General features: G+C 38.3%; 1 protein-coding gene and 1 long non-coding RNA gene across 7 annotated transcripts in view; one reads left to right on the forward strand and one right to left on the reverse strand.

Moving 5' to 3' along the window:
- Positions 1 to 24621, reverse strand: part of LOC147580952 (uncharacterized) — a 324096-nt gene that overhangs the window by 175300 nt on the left and 124175 nt on the right. The gene's annotated exons all lie outside the window — the stretch shown is intronic.
- Positions 1 to 24621, forward strand: part of UBR2 (ubiquitin protein ligase E3 component n-recognin 2) — a 125058-nt gene that overhangs the window by 86574 nt on the left and 13863 nt on the right. For 4 of the 6 annotated variants that reach the window (XM_086706869.1, XM_086706868.1, XM_086706873.1 and 1 more), the window contains 18 exons: positions 604 to 706; positions 1696 to 1744; positions 2178 to 2332; positions 3994 to 4096; positions 7294 to 7403; positions 7515 to 7595; positions 7922 to 8100; positions 9072 to 9271; positions 11283 to 11376; positions 12042 to 12203; positions 13921 to 14024; positions 15174 to 15252; positions 18227 to 18375; positions 18748 to 18803; positions 20906 to 21002; positions 21256 to 21323; positions 22558 to 22693; positions 23181 to 23271. In XM_086706869.1, the coding sequence (XP_086562995.1) occupies positions 604 to 706; positions 1696 to 1744; positions 2178 to 2332; positions 3994 to 4096; positions 7294 to 7403; positions 7515 to 7595; positions 7922 to 8100; positions 9072 to 9271; positions 11283 to 11376; positions 12042 to 12203; positions 13921 to 14024; positions 15174 to 15252; positions 18227 to 18375; positions 18748 to 18803; positions 20906 to 21002; positions 21256 to 21323; positions 22558 to 22693; positions 23181 to 23271 (2016 nt within the window). The remainder of the gene's footprint in view (positions 1 to 603; positions 707 to 1695; positions 1745 to 2177; positions 2333 to 3993; positions 4097 to 7293; positions 7404 to 7514; positions 7596 to 7921; positions 8101 to 9071; positions 9272 to 11282; positions 11377 to 12041; positions 12204 to 13920; positions 14025 to 15173; positions 15253 to 18226; positions 18376 to 18747; positions 18804 to 20905; positions 21003 to 21255; positions 21324 to 22557; positions 22694 to 23180; positions 23272 to 24621) is intronic. The other 2 variants (XM_086706871.1, XM_086706870.1) reach the window with 2 other exon arrangements.

Raw genomic sequence — 24621 nt, forward strand, 5'->3', positions numbered from 1 at the left:
TTGATCTCAGCTCAGGTCTTGATCTTGGGGTCATGAGTTCAAGCCCTGCATTGGGCTCTGCACTGGGTGTGAAGACTTAAATTAAATTAAATTAAATTAAATTAAATGATACAACACTTGCTTTTAGAGAAATACAGAAATATATATATAATATATATAAAAGGTGCATATATATATATAAAAGATTCTCTAAACCTTAAAATTGTACCTACTTTTTTCCACTTCTACTCTGATAAGTAGAACTTATCAGAGATATCTTTGTATGTCAAAATTTAAAAATTATTATTACTTTTAGTGATGTTCAACTGTTTAGAGGTGTCGTAATGTGCGTAACCTATTCCCTATAGTTAGACTTTGAATTGTCACTACAATGACCATCGCATTCACCTGTCCAGTTAGGATTAATTCAAAGTGGATGTGTCAGGCAAAATGATGTACATAGAGCTTTGCTGTAGATTGCCAAATTAACCCATAGAAAATAGTAACAGCTTACATCCACCAGAAGTAAATGAGAGCTTTGATTTTTTATTCTGTTATCTAAGCTTGTCTCATAAATTAGTGTATGACTTTAGTAATAATATTTTAAGGACTTTTTTTCCATAGAAAACCTGGATTAACAGGACGAGGCATGTACGAACTGAAACCAGAGTGCGCCAAAGAGTTCAATTTGTATTTCTATCACTTTTCAAGGGCAGAGCAGTCCAAGGTAATTGGGAAAATTAAAAGTGTACTGAGGAAGAGCTGTGTTTCTTTGTTTTTCCTAAACAACTTTTACTGCTTTTCAGAGATTGAAAAAGGATACATTTTTATTATAGGAAATTTGAAAAATATAAGAAGTATAATGAAGGAAAGTATAGATTACCTAAAATATCACTTCCTAACATTTTGGGTTCCCCCTCCCCATGTTTGCTACATACATAAGTTCTATATAATAATATACATAACCACACGTATGTAATTGTATTTTACTGGCTTTTGAAGACAGATTGTCAACCTATGTAATAGTCAGTTAAGCCATTTTATGTTCATTTCAGAATTGCTACTACTTAACATGTTTTCCCATAGAAATTTATGGAATTTTCCTCATGAGTCTTAGTCAAATTTTGTCTTTTAGCAGTCTACTCTTAAAATACTTTTTCAGTAGATGGCGTTAATTAAACTTGAACATGAAGCTTTTGTTTAGTTTTAGATGCATGTTGCAGAACTGAGACCCAAATAACTTTTTTGGTTTTGGTTTGTATATGTTTCCCCTGCTTTTTAAAATAAGAAAGAACTCCTTGGGGTTTGGGGGGTGGGGGGGTGGTTAGTGGGGAAAAAAATAACCTTGATGTGTCGGTGTGGGGAGGGGGGACTATATATAAAACTAAGGGTAAATCTCTTCTAAAATCAGAAGATGAGAGGCACCTGGATGGCTTAGTCAGTTAAGCATCTGACTTCGGCTCAGATCATGATCTCATGGTTCATGAGTTCGAGCCCATCATTGGGCTCTCTGCTGTTAGCATGGAGCCTGCTTCAGATCCTCGGTTTTCCGCCTCCACCTCTCTCCCCAGCCCCTCCAACAAAAAAAATAATAAAGTAAATAAATAAGTAAAATGAAATCAGAAGATGATATGACAAAGACTAACTTAGTAGTTTTGGGTTTTAGGTAGCTGTGCATTGCTAATTCCCTGTCCAAATGTCTTCCTTTCTTATTAGGCAGAGGAAGCTCAACGGAAATTGAAACGACAAAATAGGGAAGATACAGGTACTTTTAATCTTTCTAAAACTCTCTTGTCAGTCTCTTCTTGTTAAACGTTTTCTATCCACTATAATGATTATCCTTGATGAAGTGAAAGATTTAAATATATGCTTTCCGAGGGAACATTCAAGGCTAATAAATATGCAAATATAGGAATAATTAGTACTGAGTCACCTTTGGGTTACTGATTTTGTCTCAGATCCTAAGACATTTCTAGGGAAAACAAAGCTTTCCTCTGTACTGCTTCTATTTATGTAGCTGTTTTTATGCATTTGACCTTGAGAAGGTAAAATACAGTTTTAACATGTGTATTAGTGGATATTCTTTGAGTGAAGACCTATCAAAAGTATCTAATACAGGGATAGGTTTGTTTGTTTTTGTTTTTGTTTTTTTTTAAGCATGTTCTACAAAGAAACCAATAATAACTTTATTTGTGCAGCACTTCCACCTCCAGTTCTGCCTCCATTTTGCCCTCTGTTTGCAAGTCTGGTAAACATTTTGCAGTCAGACGTGATGTTGTGCATCATGAGGACAATACTGCAATGGGCTGTAGAACACAATGGATATGCCTGGTCTGAGTCCATGCTGCAAAGGGTAGGTTTGAAGACATTTATTATTTATATTTCTGCGCATTTTTGGTAAAAGCCAGAATATTCTTGTCCATATCTATATACAGACAATTTAGCACAAAATGCCATGTTACCTTAATTTGAAATATAGTAATATTATTACTGTTTTTTTGTGTCTGACAGCGAAAATGATAGCCAGGCAGATATGTTTTTATACCACATGGTTGTGGTTCCCTTTTCTTGTTGGCCTATCTGCTTCTCATTGATTGTTGGTGATATGTCTTTGTTTATGCAGTACTCTGACGTTTGTATAATGTCTTATCTTTGACCTGTGTTTTTTATTTAATTCCCTCAAAACCCCCGTGGGTTCATCAGTATCTGTATTTTGCAGTTGAAGAAATTGAAACTCACAGACTAATGATCTTATAGCTAGTAAGTGACATGTCTAGAACCTTGTTGGTATTTTACTTTATAGCTTTGATGTAACTCATTCTTGAATTATTTATTTATTGAATTCACACAACATCCCTTTTGGGTAGATACAACTTTTTCCATTATGTAGATGAGCAAGTCAGTTTTCAGTGAGATTCAGTCAGCTTGTGTGTGTTACTCAATTAGTAAATAACATAATAGTAATTATTCAGTTAATAGACTTAGCCTACTCTGTACCTTATTCTGTGCTAAGTACTTTTACGTACAATATTTGCAATCTTCAGAACTCTAAAGGGAAACTGGTTTTTTCCATTTTAAAGATGATGAAATTAGGCTCAGAGGGATTCCCTGAAGCCATGTAGCTTGAAAGCAGTGAAGCCAGGATACAAATGAAAGTGAGCATTCTTCCAGAGCCTTCTTCCAAAGCTACTTTTCTTTCCATTGTCTCAGCAGCCTCAAGTATCTCATTGGCTAAGATGTGTGTATACTTATACCCCCCTCCCATTTATAAATATGCTTAAAACGTAAAAGCACAAAGCTATGGTCTACTAGAGACCATCAGTATTATCTGAGCAAAAGATTTGTCGGAAATGATGGAGAAAAAAAAAGAGTGAAGGCTATTTACCTTTTGTGTACATTTGCTTTGTGTCATTCAAGCTAACCTAATTCATCCAAGTCTCCAACAGCCACAATAGCTCTTTGTGTGGGGAAACGTACAGACGCCATACATACATCTCCTTCAAAAATTGAGGAGCAGGATAAGAGCAGTAAAAATGCAAATAGACTCAGTGTAATTTTATATTTTCTTAGAAGCCTGGTAAGGAATTTTTTGCGAGATATAAAGAAGAACTGTAAACATCATTATAAGTTACGTGGCATTAGAAATAAAAGTATCTGTCTTTCTGAGATGATTAAGATTTTTAGTCCTTAGAGAAATTTAACTAGAGAGTATTGTAGACTAGCTCATTACATGATAGATGCTTTCAGCTCTAATTATTTGGCCACTGAGATTTCTTTGAAGATTTTTTTAAGACCATAGTATAGGGATAGCATAAAACTGAAAAGTACATATTATATGAATGGTTGGTCAGAGTTTGAATTTAATAAAAATTAGTACTTCAGCCTGTTTTTTACTGCACTTGGTCTTCAGTGGTTTGCTTTATCTTTTCTCAATCATGAACATTTTTGTTATTTCTTACAAACATATGTACTTGGTTTTTGATTTACTAAAAGTTACAAAATATTTTATTTGAGGTGTTACATTTAATTGGAATGGCACTTCAGGAAGAAAAACAGCATTTGGACAGTGTCACAGAAGAGCATGTAGTAACATTTACCTTCACTCAGAAGATATCAAGTATGTATATACACTTTTTACTAAACTAATTCAAGATAGCAGTGATTTTAAATATGGAATATAACCTCTTATTTGCTCATGTAAATTCTAAACAGGTTATAATGGATCCAAATTTCTGAGGCTGTATGTATTCATCTGTGTGTTAAAGGTACTATATCAGATCCTGATATATATTCATAAAAATACTTAGGGACTGTGCATACTTAAAATACATAAATTTTAATTTATAAACTGAAAACCTTAATGAGGAGTCCTTAGTTTGAAATCAATATAGTGCATACATTTAAATTCTCACATACGCTTTTGAAAACACAAAGTATGCTATCAGGATTTCACTTCTACATTATTGCTGTTATCTTATAAAGACACTGAAAAGAAGAAAATGTGCTATAGGGAATTAGTGTATCATTTTTATAAAGTAATGTGATTTTTTTCTCAAAGGCCAGGAGGCTTTTTTTCTAGCTTTTTTTTTTTTAATGTTTATTTTGAGAGAGCGTGTGCATGAGGGAAGGGGCAGGGGGTGAGAGAGAGAGAATCCCCACACTGTCAGCATAGAGCCTAACGCAGGGCTCAGTCTCCCCAACTTGAGATCATGACCTGTGCCAAAATCAAGAGTCAGACACTTAACTGACTGAGCCACCCAGGCACCTTTTTACTAGCTTTTTATTATTAAAAATTTTAAACATACAGGCAAGAGTTGGTACAGTAAACATCCATGTACCTACCACTTAGATTCAGTAATTAGTACTTTGCTATATTTACTTTAATATTTGCACACTTTTTAAAACCATTTGTTTTAGCCATCGTGTTTCTTCTCTAAGGAAAAGGTTTTCCTTTACTGATTTTCAAAATAAGCAGTTGGTCTAAAGTTGCCTTCAGTGGTGACAACTGTAAATCTTTTTTGTTTGCTTAGGACAGTTGTGTTTTTGGTTTTTAATATTACTCTTGGAGGGCACCTGGGTGGCTCAGTCTGTTGACTGACCAACCCTTGATTCAGCTCAGGTCATGATCCCAGGGCTTTGGGATTGAGCCCCGTGTCGGGCTCCGCACTGAGCGTGGAGTCTGCTTAAGAGTCTCTTTCCCTCTCTCCCTTTGCCCCTCTCCCCTGCTCACATGCTCATTTTCTCTCTCTAAAAAAAGAAAAAAATACTACTCTTTGATTTTTATTTATTCAGTGTTTTATAGTCACATATCAAGATTTCCTTTTTAAAATAGTTTCTTTTTGAAGCTTAAACTGCCAATCTTGGTCAGTGGGAATCTATTCAGTTGGCTTCACTGTTCTTTTGACCCAAGCCGATTAGTATTTGCGCACCACATTGCCTTCTGGCACAAAAGATGCCCCAGGCGCATTTGTGCTTTCCCTGCCCCAGACCTACAATCATCCATTTGCTGAGGTATTTTAAAGAATTTATGGTGGTATCCTGGGAGTGACAGTAGGTGTTATGACAGGAGTGGTCTTATTTGCTGCTAGTTCTCTATTTTTCCCCTTTTGCCCTCATCCAGGAAAGTGGGAGGAAGACAGGAAACTGCCTTTCCCCACTGAAGACTATGTTGTTAGGTGCCAGCCTTTCCTGTTCTTTTCTCTGTCAGTATTTCTTTCTATGGATTAGCATTGTATCTTGTGCCGTCTTTTTTTTTTTTTTTTTTTACTTCAGGATAACCACACAGAAAACTCCCTAATTTCATCCACTCATCACTATACAATCTCAGATTCTGTTTCTCTTTTTGTCTTTCTTTTCAATAATCATCATTTTCTCTGAACATTCTTTATATTTCTCTTTAAATTTTTTTAAATGTTTTTATTTATTTTTGAGAGAGAGAGAGACATAGCGTGAGCAGGAGAGATACAGAGAGAGAGGGAGACCCAGAATCCAAAGCAGGCTCCAGGCTCTCAGCTGTCAGCACAGAGCCCAACACGGGGCTCGAACCCATGAACCACGAGATCATGACCTGAGCCAAAGTCAGACGCTTAACCGACTGCGCCACCCAGGCGCCCCTCCTTATATTTTTCTTTAAACATTTTATATAATTAAAACACACTCGGGGCGCCTGGGTGGCACAGTCGGTTAAGCGTCTGACTTCAGCCAGGTCACGATCTCGCGGTCCGTGAGTTCGAGCCCCACGTCAGGCTCTGGGCTGATGGCTCAGAACCTGGAACCTGTTTCCGATTCTGTGTCTCCCTCTCTCTCTGCCCCTCCCCCGTTCATGCTCTGTCTCTCTCTGTCCCAAAAATAAATAAAAACGTTGGAAAAAAAAACACACTGTTTAGGGGCGCCTGGGTGGCTCAGTCGGTTAAGTGTCCAACTTCGGCTTAGGTCATGATCTCACAGTCCGTGAGTTCAAGCCCCGCGTCGGGCTCTGTGCTGACGGCTCAGAGCCTGGAGCCTGTTTCAGATTCTGTGTCTCCCTCGCTCTCTGACCCTCCCCTGTTCATGCTCTCTCTCTGTCTCAAAAATAATATACGTTAAAAAAAAAAAAATTAAAAAAAAAAAAAAACACACTGTTTAGAGTCAAATCCCTAAACTATAGCCACAGAACTTTAGATCTGAAAGAATATTAAAGAGTGCATAGTTTAGTCTCTTCCCCTCCTAGGAATATTTTGCCTAAATGGCAGCACTTAAAGAAAATCAAGAACTGGACATTTCTGACTATAAAACTAAATCAGCTAACATTAGATTAAGTATACTCTTGAGATTATGGATTTGACATGTATGTCTTTCCCTCAAATAAAAAATAACTTACAGAGAGAGAAATGGATTTTATTTTGAATCTAGGTTTTATTAAAAGACCAAAACACGTTGATATATTTTTACACACACACACACACACACACACACACACACACACACCTATAATCCAGCTCTTTTCTTAGACTTTGTAAAATCTGAGGTAGTCCTTTCAGCTGGGTTTTTATTTAATCTTGCTAAAAGCTATGTTAAAATAATCATTTGGTGTAAGATGTCCGTTTTGAATGATGAAAGCATTCTAGTTAACAATTTGTTTGAAAAGTACAGATACATTACATTCTTAAGAAATATTGAAAATCTCTAAAAAGCAGAGCTGTAATTAAAGCAGAGCTGTAATTAAATGATGGGCAGATGATGTTATAAGCAACTTTATTTATCTTCTCATGCACAGTAATAAGCACTGTGAAGTGGTAGCTGTTGTTATCGTGAGTTTTATTTTTTCTGCCTTAGAACCTGGTGAAGCCCCAAACAACTCTCCTAGCATACTGGCTATGCTGGAAACACTACAGAACGCTCCCTACCTAGACGTCCACAAAGACATGATTAGGTGGATATTAAAGGTAAAATGTCCTGCATCGCTCTGCTTTTTTGCAAGAAACATTCAGTGTTTGTTATCTTTAAATTTTGATAATATTTCATAGCTTCCAAATAACTGATCCATTTTGTCATAGACTTTTAATGCTATTAAGAAGATGAGAGAGAGTTCGTCCACCAGTCCCGTGGCAGAGACTGAAGGAACCATAATGGAGGAGGTATAAGAGGCAGCATGTGGTCCTACTGCAGCATGGTAGCAAGTTCACTATAAGTAATTTAACTTGTCTGCAATAAATTGGTAGTTGATATTCACAAAAAATGTGAATTCCAAGAAACGTGCCACTATTTGTTTATCTTTATTTATTGTAGCAATTTTTTTTGCTCTGCCTTTTTTTTAACAGGTTAAAAAAATCTTTTCTCTTGTTTAGATAAATGAGATTATAAAATAGTTTTTAACCAGTATTTACAATAAAGATAGTTCTCCCTTGGGGTAAAAATGTGCATTTAGCATCTAATGGTCTAATTAAATGAAGCATAATTTCAGAGTTCAAGAGACAAAGACAAAGCTGAGAGGAAGAGAAAAGCCGAGATTGCCAGGCTCCGCAGAGAAAAGATCATGGCCCAGATGTCTGAGATGCAACGGCACTTTATTGATGAGAACAAAGAACTCTTTCAGCAGACTTTAGAACTGGATGCCTCTGCCTCTGCTGTTCTTGATAATAGGTAAAAAATAATCAACATTTTTTAATCTCTTGACCATTGGTTTCTCAACTAGAAAAGATGTTGCTTTTCTTCCTTAGAAGTATATTTTTGAGGCGCCTGGGTGGCTCAGTTGGTTAAGCGTCTGACTTCAGCTCAGGTCATGATCTCATGGTTCTTGGGTTCGGGCCCTGCTCAGGCTCTGTGCTGACAGCTCGGAGCCTGGAGCCTGCTTTGGATTCTGTGTCTCCCTCTCTCTCTGCCCCTCTCCCGCTTGTACACTCTCTCAAAAATAAACATAAAATAGGGGCGCCTGGGTGGCTCAGTCGGTTGAGCATCCGACTTCGGCTCAGGTCATGATCTCACAGTTCGTGAGTTCGAGCCCCGCGTCGGGCTCTGTGCTGACAGCTCAGAGCCTGGAGCCTGCTTCACATTCTGTGTCTCCCTCTCTCTGCCCCTTCCCTGCTCATGCTGTGTCTCTCTCTGTCTCAAAAATAAACAAACATTAAAAAAAAAATTTTTTTTAATAAATAAACATTTTATATATATATATATATATATTTTTTTTTTTTTTTTTTTTTTAAGAAGTACACTTTTAACCCTGAAGTACTTTAGAAGGGTTGGTAGGTAAATTTTACAGCTTCCAATTATAGGAATTACTCTTAGAATTTGAATTTATTGATATATGTTTATACATATATATCTGACTATAGATACCATGTTTCTGCTCAGGATGATGGGTCACACAGAACACCCTTGACAGTCATAAAAGAATGAGTGCACTAGGGTCAGTTAAGTGAGTGTCTGGCTTCTGTGTTGCATATTGGATTGCTGTGAGGATTACAGGAGATGGTTTGATCTATGTGAAAGACTTCTGCCGCTCAGATCGTCAAAACCACGTGTGTGGAATATGTACCTATCTGGAGTCCACTGTTTTATGATTAAATGGAAACTTCTTAGGCTCATTGATGAAACTCGTACACTTTTTATTGCAGCCCTATGGTTTCAGATACGACACTTACAGCATTGGGCCCAGCACAAACTCAGGTCCCTGAACAGAGACAGTTTGTTACCTGTATATTGTGTCAAGAGGAGCAAGAGGTGAAGGTGGAAAGCAAGGCAATGGTCCTGGCAGCATTTGTTCAAAGATCAACTGTATTATCAAAAAACAGGAGTAAATTCATTCAGGATCCAGGTAAGTCATTCAAAGCTAGATCCTCTCCTCCCCCTTAATGACTGCCACTCAGGTGTGGCACAGAAATTTTATTAATCTAATAATAACTCTGTAGTGTTGGTGGTGTCTTAGACAGCTTTACTGTAGGCAGAAATTTTCCAGTTGACAGATGAGGAAACACTCCAGAAGGTTAACTATCAGTCCTGAATTACATAGCTGGTAAATAACAGAGATTCAAAAAAAAGCTTTTCTTTGTGATAGAACATTAATATACTTGGTACTTCACAGTCTTTCCCATTCTTTAGCACACTTGTAAAGTCCTAGTAATTAGTTGGCACCCTGAAATAATAATAATTTTGTCTCATGGATCGATCCAAAATGGAACCTCTTAGGAATGGTTGTGTGAGTTACGTATGTGAGAAGCAGTCCTTGAGCCAGATTCTGATGTGAAGTAGTGATAATATCACGGATAGCGTTCCCCAGAAAACAGATTCTTGAAGTAGAGATTACCGTGCAAGACATTTACTTGGAAGAGCCTTGGAATCAACATCTCTGGATGGAGAGGAGGGAAGCAGGTTTGGGCAAAGGGAGAAGGTGAGCTTCAATGCAGTCCCCCAAAGGCCTCTTCCTACCCTATGGGAACTCTGGAGCTGGATGGCCCTTTGGAGGTGTCCTGAGTTGAAGTGAGGGGGACTGGTCTTTAAACCCCAACACTGATCAGTGACTGGTTGTGGACCATCTCTGGAAAGAGGTGTAACTTTGAGTGAAGCAGTTGTCCCTTAAAGAGGAATAACAATTAAGCCCTCTTCCAACTGCTGAGGAAGGAGTAGGCCATTCATTCCTCCAGGGGCATCTAAGCTGCACATTATTGTTTCCATCACAGACACTTTGATATCAATACTCTTAGATTTGTTTCTATGTGCATATGCCTCAAGACTTCCAGTAAACTTCTTGAGAGTAGGAGCTGTGTCTTAGGAATTTGCAAAACACTTATTTAGCAAGTGCCTTTTACATTGTAGAATTGAAAGCCCACTTATAGGATAGCCTTTTCTCCATAAGGAAAGTCTTCACAGTGTGGATCTCAAGCACCTAGTTGAGAAAGACTGATCTGCTTCATCTTAAAAAATGATCATTTCAACTAAGCGGTTTATAAATTTCATTCTAGGCCAAAGATAAAATTATCAATTTTATTTAATTAGTTATTTTGTGAAGAAAAAACTTGGGCTGTCTATAAGCAGGTTTTCCAAATGCTTTCACAATTTATATCAGAAAAGATTGTAGTTACGCTGTGACATTTGCACTGTTCTGGTATTTAAGCCAAACTGAAACTTGAGTAATTGTTTGTAGAATGTTGTGGAATTTCTAAGATTACTAATTTACATAGAGAATTTCAAAAATTCCAAAAGCAGCCAGGCACCCATCTTATGTTTATATTCATGTTTTCATCTCCTTTGAATATAAAAAATTAGCACCAGAATGGAAGGCTCTGTCTGAATTACTCTCTTTCCCATCTGGGCTGCTGTCCTGGACATTTTGCTCCCCCTTTGGCTCTCCTTTGTGACTCTCCTTTGCATTAGTGTATTTAAGCAGACTCTCCCCTAGGGGGCGCCTCATTGCTGCCACAACACCTTTACTGTGACCCAGGTGTCCTAAAGTATTAAAGGCAGCCCAGTGAAGAATATTCCTCTTACCAGCTCAGGGCTTTTGGAGGGAATGGGAGTCTCTCAGTGCCCTGAAAGCGTGGAATATTCAGAAGATTGGATGTACATAATACAGAACTCCAGTTTCAGTTAACAATTCAGGGATGTTTAATTTGCTCAGGATGATGAAAATTAGAGTCTTGCTTTCTCAATAATCCAGGGTCTTGCATAAATTACTAGTATCTCAAAGGAATAAACTAGCATTCCATTTCAAGTATGCGACCCCATATCAAGGATTTCACAATTTAAAGTTGTACATTTGTTATAGGAAGATTAAATGCTTGGTTTGTTTTGTTTTGTTTTGTTTTTTGTTTGTTTGTTTTGTAATGCAGAAAAATATGATCCATTATTCATGCACCCTGATCTGTCTTGCGGAACACACACTGGTAGCTGTGGGCACATTATGCATGCCCATTGTTGGCAAAGGTAATTTATATTCTTAATATTAGTCAAGAGAAGCTTATCCGAAGGCTCGAAATTAACTTTTTAAATAAAGGAAATTTCATTCTAGAGAAAGGGAGAAAGAACTAAAGATGGTAAAGGAAAAACTGTATCATTGCCTGATAACAAAACTGAGTTGCTTTGTCATACGTGTTAAAGGAGTGACTTAGAAGCTTCATAGTGTATCAGCTATATCTTTTAATATGGGGATCTGTGTGACCTAACAAACTGGATGAAGGACAAGATTTTTACGGTGGCATAAACCCTAGATGAGTAGTGTCTTCCCAGGGTATGCACTCTTGATTCTAAAGGTGTTAGTAACTTGCCTTGTTACTTCCTGAGATTGTCGTGGCTTCCCGAACTAAGATGGGATCACCTTGAATTTGCTCTACTTTGGTACTTTCTATGCTTCTGCAAAACCAGCAAATCAGTATGATTATTCTGGCACTGTGCTCATTGAATTATCATGTACTTCCTCTAACAAGTAGCCACCAGCCCTGGGGAAGTGACAAGACAGCACAGGGACCAAGAAATTTGAAGATGTAAATTCTTGTATTGTGGAAACAAATTAGTTAAAACGTTGAAGCTTGTGGCTGTCATTGAAAAGAATTACCGTTGTTTTTGATACCTCATGTTCTCTAATTGTAAAGGTATTTTGATTCCGTTCAAGCTAAAGAACAGCGAAGGCAACAGAGATTACGCTTACATACAAGCTATGATGTAGAAAACGGAGAATTCCTCTGTCCCCTTTGTGAGTGTTTGAGTAATACTGTTATTCCTCTGCTGCTTCCTCCGAGAAATATTTTTAACAGGTAAGTTTGGGCTCATAAAACCTTTGTATTTAAGCAGTAGTTTCCTTTGAAGATAATGAGATAATTAAACCAGGGTGGGGGAAAAATCACTCTAGGTAATTGCATGATGTTGTCCAGATACTTTTTTATTTAGTCATTTCTTCTGGTAGACCAATGAAATAAGATTTTGGTTTTTAGAAAGAAACGGGCCAACAATTTGTAGTTTCTTGGTCATCCATGTACATTATAGAAGGTATAAAATTCCTGTGTGTTTATGAAAACTGTCTCCTTTGTTTCTAGGAGCGTACTTTAAATATTTTCCTCATACTTTGCAAGAGATGCCCAGGAAATTGATAGGCAATAGAGGAACTGCTCAAATTGACTTTATTGACTACTCTAACAGTTAAATATAATTTTTTACAATCTTTTGGCTGACAGTACACCCTGAGGAGTTGATCCAATAAGTGCAAATCTACTAATGTTTTAAAATGGAACATTTTTGTTATTTCATAATCTCTAGGGTTCTTCTAGTTAATAGAAGCGTTGGGCATTGTTATTTCAGATGTGAATTCAATACCGTCTGCTATTCAAATTTGGTTTTTATTTACCAGTTTAGAATTGTGCTGTCTACCTTACATGCACAAATACTGATTCAAGTTTTGTGAATATTTTTTTTTTTTTTTTTTTTTTTTTTTTTAATTTTTTTTTTTTTTTTCAACGTTTTTTATTTATTTTTGGGACAGAGAGAGACAGAGCATGAACGGGGGAGGGGCAGAGAGAGAGGGAGACACAGAATCGGAAACAGGCTCCAAGCCATCAGCCCAGAGCCCGACGCGGGGCTCGAACTCACGGACCGCGAGATCGTGACCTGGCTGAAGTCGGACGCTTAACCGACTGCGCCACCCAGGCGCCCCAAGTTTTGTGAATATTAATCAACTGTTAATTTCTGTGCTATGTGGATTCAATTCAAAATGAAGTTCTTTTCAATTTTAGGAATTCAAACTATGGTGTTTTAGTTTATGCTAGCACAAAATCTTCTTAAAATGCTATTAGATTTGAGTGTAAGCTCCTACTTTTTAATCATAACAGAATATCATGGTGACCTAATCTGCCTTTGAACTGAAAAATTAATCGTTATTAGATTAATGCACATAAAAAGAAAAAAATTACCTTTGTTGTGTTTTACCCATCCCATGAAGGTCAATTACAACGTAGTCATGAAGAACACAGGCTTTTTTGGAGTCTGATATACCTGGGTTTGAATGCCAGATCTGTCCTCTGTGTGGCCTTAGTCAAGTTTCATAGCTCTCAACCTCAATTTCCTCATCTGTAAAGTAGGGAAAATAATGTAACCTGTTTCATAAGATTATTGTGAGGATTAATTCTAATACTGTAAAATGCTTGTTAAGTGTCATATGTTAAACATTCAGTAAATACTAGTGGTGGTACTGTAATTGTGCTGTTTAAGAAATATTAGCAAATTCCAGTATTGTGAAAAAAGACATTTTTGACAAATAGTGTTATTAGCATCATAGTGACAGATAATACATTTTCATTTCCATTGGCAGGTAACTATTCTTATTTTTTTAAGGCAACAAATTTCCCCCTAGCTTTTTTTTTATATATATATTTGAAGTGTGTTTAAATTATTAGGTCCATGATCATTTAAAGAGTCTTTTTGTGTCATAAACTAAGCAACAGCAACAGGATACTAAACAGTCTGTATAATCTTTTCTAGCAGGTTAAATATTTCAGACCAACCAAAACTGACTCAGTGGATTAGAACAATATCTCAGCAAATAAAAGCATTACAGGTTCTTAGGAAAGAAGAAAGTACTCCTAGTAAGTTCTGATAACTTGCTTTCATTTTTCCCCTAAAGTCTGAAATTATTGGAAAATGTAGTTTCAGAAGAAACTGTTTAAGAATATTTCATTTTGGGGGAACCTGGGTGGCTCAGTTGGTTAAGCGTCCGACTTCAGCTCAGGTCATGATCTCGCAGGTTGTGAGTTTGAGCCCCGTGTCGGGCTCTGTTCCTAGAGCCTTCTTCGGATTCTGTGTCTCCCTCTCTCTCTGATCCTACCCCGCTCATGCTCTGTCTCTCTCTCTTTCTCTCTCTCTCTCAAAAATAAACATTGAGATAGCTTACAAAAAAAAAAAAAAAAAAAGAATATTTTAAGTAGACTCCATGCCCAACATGGGGCTTGAACTCATGACCCTGAGATCAAGAGTCTCATGGCCTACCAGCTGAGCCAGCTAGGCACCCCTATTTAAGAATATTTTAAAAGTGAAACTTCTCATCTTAAAATTTGACTTACCCCCCCCCCCCCTTTTTTTTTTAGCGTGAGAGCACATGAGCAGAATTGAGGGGCAGAGGGAGAGAGAGAGCGTGTGTGTGAGAATCTTAAGCAAGCTCCGTGCTTAGTGCAGATCCCGATGCAGGACTCAATCCCATGACCCCAGGGGATCATGACCTGAGCTTACATCAAGAGTCAGACATTCAACATAAATACTTTTCACTTCTTCCCCCATTTTATTGAAGAGCTTCTGGGGGTGGGGAATGTAACTGAGTATTGCAGAGCCAGCTGTGGTTCTTGGTGGACTGACCCACTTTATTGTTGGCATTACCAAAGACCTCCCAAGTTTCATAAACATGTACTGCACTTAACGACCTGTGCGAAAGCCATCTGAGCAGAATTTATACCATTGGTTTTTATAGAAAGAAAACAACATACTCTCCTTACCTTCCCTAGCTGTGTTCTGGTGGCTATAATATTAGGAAAAGTGTAGTTGATCACAGAAGGTGCCTTGGTTAATCAACAATAGTATTTCTCATGCCCTGAATGTATCTCGTGCCAGTCTTTATTAATGGAAATTTTTCCTGTCATTTTTTAAATTTCTTTGACCTATATTCAGAATAAAATTTATGAGTGACATTTATAGAAATGCTGTAGACTGATGAATAATAATGTAAAATGCTTATTTCTGTCTAGATACTGCTTCTTCAAAGAATTCAGAAAATCTAGATGAATTACAGCTTCCTGAAGGGTTTAGGCCTGATTTTCATCCTAAGTGAGTATATTATTTTATTTCTTTTAAATTTGTTCCACTTGAAGTGAAAAATATAGTGGTTAGAATATGATTTGTCAAGCTAGGGAGCAAAATATTATGGGACATTGATCTTGAAATCTGAGGTTTAAGCATTACATGATATTTATTGCGAGTTTATTGATGGAAACCAGGAAAGTGTAAATTCTAAAGCTAGACTGCTTGATTCAATTCCCAGCAGCACTACTTACAAGCTAGGTGACTTTTTTCAAATTGCTTGACTTCTGTGTACCTCAGTTTCCTCATCTGTAAAGTACAAGTACTAATATCTATCTCATAAGTGTTGTGACATAATACATGTAAAGCCACCTGGATGCTGTCCCTGGCATAGTAACTCAAGAAAAACAGTACTGCAGGAGTGTTGATGCATAGGGGCACTACTTGCACCCCAATGTTTATAGCAGCACTTTCAACAGTAGCCAAATTATGGAAAGAGCCTAAATATCCACTAACTGACTAATGGGTAAAGAAGATGTCGTTTATATACACAATGGAATACTACTTGGCAATGAGAAAGAATGAAAACTGGCCATTTGTAGCAACGTGGGTGGAACTGGAGAGTGTTATGCTAAGTGAAATAAGTCAGGCAGAGAAAGACAGATACCATATGTTTTCACTCATATGTGGATCCTGAGAAACTTAACAGAAGATCATGGGGAAGGGGAAGGGGGAGGGAAGTTACCGAGAGGGAGGGAGGCAAACCAGAAGAGACTTAAATACTGAGAACAAACTCTGAGGGTTGATGGGCGGGGAAGGGGAAAGTGGGTGATGGGCATTGAGGAGGGCACCTGTTGGGATGAGCGCTGGGTGTTGTATGGAAACCAATTTGACAATAAATTATATAAAAAATTTTAAAAAATAAAACTTAAGACAACTAGTTTAGCTTTGAATAAACATATAATACAGACACGTAAACTTGAAGAAAAAAAAACAGTACTAAAAAGCTTAAATAGAAAAAACATTATTTCTTTGCCTCCTACTTCCCCTATCCTCACCCCCATCGCCAGTCCTATGATTTGTTTGTTTCTTCCACCATTTACTTCCATATATCTAGTTAAAATGCGTAGTTGACTGACTCTTGATTGATCATTTTTAAGCAGTTTTCTTTCTGTTGCCTGGCAATTTAGAATTCATCTCTTACCTCTGCCCTGTCTACTGCTCTTCACCGGTGTCCAAGTAGAGTTATTTCATAATTTTTAGTTAAATCAGTTGGCAGTTATACATTGTAATTATTTCTACTGGTAGAAGATACGTTTTGTTATTTTATTTCCTTTTATATAATTGTCTCTTTCTGGTGGTTAATGATCACCTTATTTTTTTCATGTACTTAGTTTTCTATGGGTGTATTACTTCCCACCCCTGCCCCCCACCCATAGTGTAATAGATCTGTCAAATGTCTAGCAGTAGCTTTTGTAACTGCTCAGGTGCATCAGATGATCTTCTATCCTAGAACTTCCTCCCCCCAGCCTACCCCCTCCCCCCCCCAGCCTCTGTCTGCCTGCACTGATCAGGACGAGGCACAGCTGTCACCCTGAGACTTCCCCTGGCCATGCCCCTCTTAATTTACTCCCTTGTTTTGCATAGGTGCACTCTCCAGCAGATTCCTAAGAAAGGGTCCCTGGGTATTAAATTTTCATGTCTGAAAACACATTTACTTATCCAGATGCTTAGTTTATGGCTAGGGCATAGAATTGTAGGTTAGAAGTAATTTTTCATCTAGATTTTGAAGGCATTGTTTTCTAAATTCTAGCCATCTGTCGAGAAATTAACATTATTCTGATTCCTGTTCCTTTGTAACTATTACTTATGGAAACTGTTGGGATCTTCCCTTTAATTCCCAGTGCTCTAAAATTTTTCTGTGATGTTCCTTGGTATATGAATCTTTTTTCACTCATTTTGCTTCATGTTCAGTAAACTCTGAAGATACATATCCTTCAGTTACGAGAATTGTTCTATATTTCTTAGGCAATTTTCTCCTTTTGATTTTTCTGTTCTTTGAGATAGTCCTGCTGTTAGCTCTCTGTTGGCCCTCTTGGACTGATCCTCTAAGAAATTTATCTTCCAAGTTTGCTGGTTTCTATACTGTCTTTGTTATCTGTGCATTCTTTTTTTTTCTACTGGTTTGTTTTGGTTTATCTCTTTGGTCTTTGATTCTTTTCTTAAATGTTTACTGGTCCTCTGGTGACTATTCAAGAATAAGTCACTGAAAAGCTCATTGGATACCTGGTGGGCAGGTTGAAATTTGCTGACCTGTAAACTTCACAGTGAAATTATCAGGTCCCCACCAGTCTTTTGTGTGGGATCCCCAAATGCCAATGTGTAAAACGGCTTCCCCCTGAGGATTCTTCACTGGAGAAACTAAAATCTATGGCAGTGGGTATGCATTGCCAATGTGCTTATGATGAAGAAAGAGGTCAAGGGTCCTTTTTTAAGATTCAGTATGTAGACTTTCACCTAATACCTTGTTTTCAGCCCTGGGCCTCACCCCTGCCAACCACAATAAAGTATAACTCCTCTCACACAGGGATAGTTTGCATGTCTTTAATTCCTGCTTTGCACACACTATTTCTAAATAGTTTAAGTGGTTCAATTCCAACATAGCAAATGGCTGTTAAGAAACTAAACCATTTGAGGGGTGTCTGGCTGGCTCAGTCAGTTAAGCATCTGTCTCAGGTCATGATCTCATGGTTCGTGGGTTCGAGCCCTGTGTCATGCTTTTAACATGCTGATAGCTCAGAGCCTGGAGCCTACTTCAGATCCTGTGTCTCCCTCTCTCTCTGCCCCTCCCCCTGCTAGCACCCTGTCTCTCTCTCTCTCTCTCTCTCTCTCTCTGTGTCTCTCAAAAATAAATAAACATTAAAAAAAAAAAATAGAAACTAAACCATTTAATTAACGTGAGCACATTATTTTGAGCTAATTATATACATGTTCACTGCAGGAACCCCTATTCTGAGAGCATAAAAGAAATGCTAACAACATTTGGAACTGCTACTTACAAGGTGGGACTGAAGGTTCATCCCAATGAGGAGGATCCCCGTGTGCCCATAATGTGTTGGGGTAGTTGTGCATACACCATCCAAAGCATAGGTAAGAGATTTATAGTTGTGTCTTGCTGTAAGTCACAAGTGTATGCTAAGGTGCATTATGTTTAAGAGCCTGTATTTAAATGAGGTGTTTAAAGTGGCAACAGCATGAAGAAACGGCATAAAGATTTCGAAGCAGGCAGTGTATACTGACAGACCATTAGACTGATAGTTTATAAATTAAGCACAGCAACAGAGAACTCATTTTGGTGGTGGTTATAGCTTCTTGTTGGTTGAGGGGTTGTGTTTTCATTTTTACTTTTTCATCCAGAGTTAATTCTTGTGAAACGACTTAAAGATTTCACAACCTGACAATATCGTGCTTTCAAACATGCATAACATCAGATTTATCATCTTAACCATTTTTAATCCGCAGAAAGAATTTTAAGTGATGAAGATAAACCATTATTTGGTCCTTTGCCTTGCAGACTGGTGAGTTGTTGGTTTACTCAGTGCACGGAGTGGTGGAGTGGGAATTCAGTGGTTCTGCTTGTCTGTAATCTGAAGAACTTGAACTGGTTAAGGATAGGTTCACTTCTTTCATAGTAAAACTCATTTAAAAAAATTTTTTTAGTACGTATTTTATTTTTTTTTCAATATATGAAGTTTATTGTCAAATTGGTTTCCATACAACACCCAGTGCTCATCCCAAAAGGTGCCCTCCTCAATACCCATCACCCACCCTCCCCTCCCTGCCACCCCCCATCAACCCTCAGTTTGTTCTCAGTTTTTAAGAGTCTCTTAAAACCCATTTTTTTGTAATGATATGAGAATTCTTTATGATTTTCTTTTAAACAGAGTTGAGCTCTTTTCATCCAGAGATCTTAGTTAAATACATGAAAAGTGGGAAAAAACTAAAAACCATTCTAGTTCTTGAATTTTTAATGCTGTAATTAGAAATATAAAACAGAACACACCCTCTACCACACTTGACTGCCTTTTATGAGCAACATGTAAATAAGTACAGATTAATGTCAAAACAGTATAGTTAATGCTGAGAAAAGTGAGGAAGGAATATGCAAAGCTTGCTAATTTTTACTGTGTAGTTAGTATCACTGCCGGCTATTCAAGTTTAAAATCATAAAACTGCCCTTAAGAGCAAAATCGTATCAATTTATTCATGTAGTCCACCTGGGGAGATTAAAAAATGCCTAGGCTCTACATGGGTCAATTAAATTAGAGTCTCTGGAGAGATTCTGGAGAGTCTTCACCTCTGCTACAGTGCCCTCAGCAGACTCCTCCTCTTTATGATGGCTCTTCAAGCTTTGGCTTCCCTGGGAAACCTCAGAGCCATGCTCTGTGAGTGGGATATCCCTCTTCTGTGGTACTGCCTCCTTCAGTTGTCTCTTCCCCCTTTCCTTCCCCTTCCTCTCTAGTCCCCCCCACACACACATTCCTCCCCCTCCAGCCAGGGCTGTAGCTCCTTGAGTGAAGGAGGAGTGGGGTGAGTTTTCATTTTAAGATCCTCAAAACCAAGACTAATGCATAACAGGTCCTCAATACCTGTTGAACCAAACAACATTACAAAAAAATTGGAAAATAGAGAATGAAGCAGGAAAAAAACTATCAACACACCACTTGTCTTTTTCATTAGTGTGTCTAAACTTGATTAATTTTGTTCCAGCTATATTCTGCACTTCACATCAAGAATTTTCTCATTGCTGCTGCCTAGTCCCCCTAACAGTTTTTGATGGTTGCAGACACCTTGATTTGTTACATCCATCTTCTTGCCCATAGTTTTCCCAGTATTTAGAGGATTTCCCACATTTTACAGCATCTCTTTAGAATAAATATAAAGAAATACTGCATCACATTCTTGAGAGTCTTTGTTGTTTACTATTTGTTTTGATGCATGTATCCTTTTCCATAGAGAACCAGCAGCTTGGTTGTAAGGAGGTAGCTTTGGTTTATTCTGCATACAATTAGATATTCCCCATTCCATTCATTCCATGTTAGAGACAGGTCATTACGATGTCACGGATTCTGTGCCATACCAGCTAGAACGATCCTAGAGAGATCTCATGTGAATCCAGCTTTGCTTTGACTAGCTGTGCTTTGAACTAGGATTCCTGAAAGGAGAGAATTATAGTTGACCCTTGACAACATGGGTTTGAACTGAACAGGTTCACTTATATATGGTTTTTTAACATACATACATACGTATACACATACATATACAGTATGTGTATATATATATATATATATGTATAAACACATACAAAATGTGTATATAACATATACAGAAATGTGTTAATCAACTGTTTATGTTATCAGTACGTATACATATATACACATACAAAATGTGTATATAACACATACAGAAATGTGTTAATCAACTGTTTATGTTATCAGTAAGGCTTCTAGTCAACAGTAGGCTATTAGTTGTTATGTTTTGGGACAGTGACAAGTTATATGCAGGTTTTCAACTATAGGGGGAGTGTGGTTCAACTCCCCCAATCCCCACATTGTTCAAGGGATCAAACGTCCTTCATATGCTGGCTTCTTTGTTAATTGCATCTATCTCTTTATTTCAGGATGACTGTCTTAGGTCACTAACAAGGTTTGCTGCAGCACATTGGACAGTGGCATCACTTTCAGTGGTTCAGAGACACTTTTGTAAACTTTTTGCATGTGAGTATTAACATGTGTACCATATATGTTACAGTAATTTCTCATCTGTGATTTCATTTTTGGTGGTGCAACTTTCTCCATTATGAAAAATATTTTGGTAATACTGTTTGCCTTATGTACAAGTTCTAGCTTATAAGTTCATATATATCTTATAAAGAGATGAATATAAACTAGGGTATATGCATTTTTAAAATAATGTAATGCTTATGTTGGCATATGAGGTGTGCTAATGTATTTTTCTTTAACCATTTAGCATTGGTGCCAGATGACAGCCATGGAGACCTTCCATGCATATTAGATATCGACATGTTTCATTTGTTGGTGGGTATCTTGTGACTTGTGTTTGAAGTTCTTTATCTTACTATATAATTATATCTTAGATTTGGTGAGTAGTGTAAAGACAGACAGGAGAAGTTGTCATCTGTCATTCTTACTACTTCTGAGTATAATTCTTTTCCAAAAGAAAATGTTAAGGAATGTAGTTGAGAGGCTTGACCTCTCTTATTTTGCTTTGTAACTGAGGTCAGTAATTTGACTTCGTTATGTTTTTAACCTATAAAGAAATAGAAGTAACCCTAGTAATGTAAGGTCAGGCTGCTGCTGACCCATACAGTGTTTGGGGGCAGATGAATCCTGTGGTCACGTTACTTAGCAACAGACAGCCCTTTTTTTGTGATTTAAGGAGAGCTATTTCTTCTGAGCAGGTGCAGTCTAGTACCGAGGCACACCATTGGCCAAGCAGTGGGTGGCTCACTTTCAGCCCCACCTCAACTGGGTCCCCTTACATGGAACACTGAGTGCACCCCCACACATAGCAACCCCACGTGCTGTCCCCTTAACCTTTTGGGGCATCAGATTCTGAACCTTTAAGTTGGTTAGTACCTATCTCATATGATTGTGTCCGAACTCAATGGAAGGAGCAATGTGAAGAGCCTAGAGCAAGGTGTCCCTAGTAAATGTTAGCCATTGTTACTGTTTCCATTGGTCCTGTGAAGACCACCACCACTAGCACCACTCGTCTAGGCAGCAGGAGGCTAATGAGAGAACTAGCATCTACTGTACCTGACCGTTTTCACATCCATTCTCAGTTAGCCCTTATATCCTTACTGCTGTGGTATTAAAAACATATATATATTATCTCTAGTTTACCTGCAGGGAAACTGAGGCTCAAGGTGTTATCTAAAAAGCTCATAAAAAGAGCTGGGATTCATATCTAGATTTTTGTATATCTCACATCCGTGTTTTTTTCCACTACTTACTCCCTAGAAAGATTTCAAGTGTTACCTTTATTACTACTAATAAGGTCGGTATTAGGGAATCACTGGGCCTGTGAAATGATGGTGCTTGTGAAGAGCCCATTAGTGTGTATGTCATTTCATTTCGCCAGTCCCAGTGGAATTTCTAAGATGTGTACCCTTTAAGAACAACGATTTCTGCCGGGGGGGGGGGGGGGGCAGGGGGCTGAGCTCCGAAGGGGATCATGTTAAGAAACTGGAAATGTCTTCAGCCGTGGAAGGAAAGGTGACCTGTCTGACCATCGGCATCTGGTATCTAGGTGGGCTTGGTGCTCGCTTTCCCCGCATTGCAGTGTCAGGATTTTTCTGGGATCGGCCTTGGCACTGGAGACCTTCACATTTTCCATCTGGTCACTATGGCACACATCGTACAGATCTTACTTACCTCGTGTACAGGTAACTCCTCTTTGTCAGATTCTTGAAGGAGGAAGTACTTGAGTTTTCTCGATTAAACAAAAAAAAGAAGAGGAAGAGGTGCCTAGGTGAGAATAATGCGTAGATTATAATTAGGCTACTTCTTTTTGCTGTTCACCCTCATGGGGAAAGTTTTCAAACAAATTCCTTTCTCCTATTAAAATCCCCTAGCAATGTGACTGTTTTCACTTACTCTTTATTTCATAAGTTTAGCTAATAGTTGAGTGCCACAGAATTGTTTAGCTGATTTTACTCACAGCCTGCTGCCCGGCACGCTGAAGTACATCGGCTTCCTCTCCTAAAGCCTACTGGCTCCTCGTTAGGACGGAGAGTGACGCTGCTCACACCCGAGGGGGTTAAAGTTCTTTGTATTTGTTAAGTGCATGAATATATGTGAGTGCTGAAATAATGCGGTCATTCATCCATTTAATAAGCAGATATGGAGTACTGATATTTCCATATGTTTCAGAAGAGAATGGCATGGAACAAGAAAATCCTGCCGGTGAAGAAGAATCAGCAGTTCTTGCTTTGTATAAAACACTTCACCAGCGCACAGGAAGGTGAGGTCATAATCCTTACATGATAACAGTTCCCCAAATATGAGTAGGTGATAGCATGAAAACGGAATTCATTTGTTAAAAAAAGGGAAATTGCTGCCTGTTGACATGTTTAAAAGAGAAGATGAGGAAGTGATCCCCAGGGCTTCTAAAATTTTTTTTTTAACTTTTTTTTTTTTTTTTAATGTTTATTTTTGAGAGAGAGTGCGAGCCGGGGAGGAGAGAGAGAGAGAGAGAGAGGCACAGAATCTGAAGCAGGCTCCAGGCTCTGGGCTGTCAGCACAGAGCCCAATGCGGGGCTCGAACCCACGAACCATGAGATTGTGACCTGAGCCAAAGTCGGACGCTTAACCGACTGAGCCATCCAGGCACCCCAAGAAATTTTAATATACTAACGTGATTGGAAGTCACTGAGCAAGGAGTAACATGCAGAGCTTCCCACATGTATTTGGAACCTTCTTTTGCTCAGAGGATCTGGCAAAGTACTATTCTAAAGTATATGTTGTCTTGTTAGGAATTTTATTTTATTTTTTTAAATGTTTATTGTTGAGAGAGACGAAGCGAGTGGGGGAGGTGCAGAGAGAGGGAGACACAGAATCTGAAGCAGGCTCCAGGCTCCCAGCTGTCAGCACAGAGCCTGACGCAGGGCTTGAACTCACCGCGAGATCATGACCTGAGCTGAAGTTGGACGCTTAACCAAGTGAGCCACCCAGGCACCCCAGATATTTTTAAAGTAATATGTAGCACTGGCCAGAGTGCAAGGGAATTATTAGAAATCCACGTATTGTTGGAGTCATTGTGATTTGTTACAGCAGTTTCCTTAGCTTTTTAACAGTGTCTGTTAAACAGGTCATAATCTCATGGTTTGTGAGCTTGAGCCCCACATTGGGCTCACTACTGTCAGCACAGAGCCCGCTTCAGATCCTTTGTCCCCCTCTCTCTGCCCCTCCCTTGCTTGCATATGCGCGCACGCGCGCTCTCTCTCTCTCTCTCAAAAATAAAATAAACATTAAAAAAAATGTATGGCAAGGACCCTGATGTTTATTCTTGGACTGAGTTATCCCATTTCTGAGAATACATGCTAATAATGTATTATGAGAATAATGCTAATAATTCAACATATAGAAAAACCTACAGGCGGGGCGCCTGGGTGGCTCAGTTGGTTAAGTGACCGATTTCAGCTCAGGTCATGATCTCACGGTTTGTGGGTTCAAGCCCCTTGTCGGGCTCTGTGCTGACACCTGAGAGCCTGGAGCCTGCTTCAGATTCTGTGTCTCCCCCTCTCTCTGCCCCTCCCCTGCTCACGCTCTGTGTCTCTCTGTCTCTCAATAATAAATAAACATAAAAAAAAAA

The sequence above is a fragment of the Puma concolor genome, chromosome B2 (genome assembly GCF_028749965.1).
Source record: "Puma concolor isolate L17-30 chromosome B2, mPumCon1.1.hap2, whole genome shotgun sequence".
Lineage (NCBI taxonomy): Eukaryota > Metazoa > Chordata > Mammalia > Carnivora > Felidae > Puma > Puma concolor.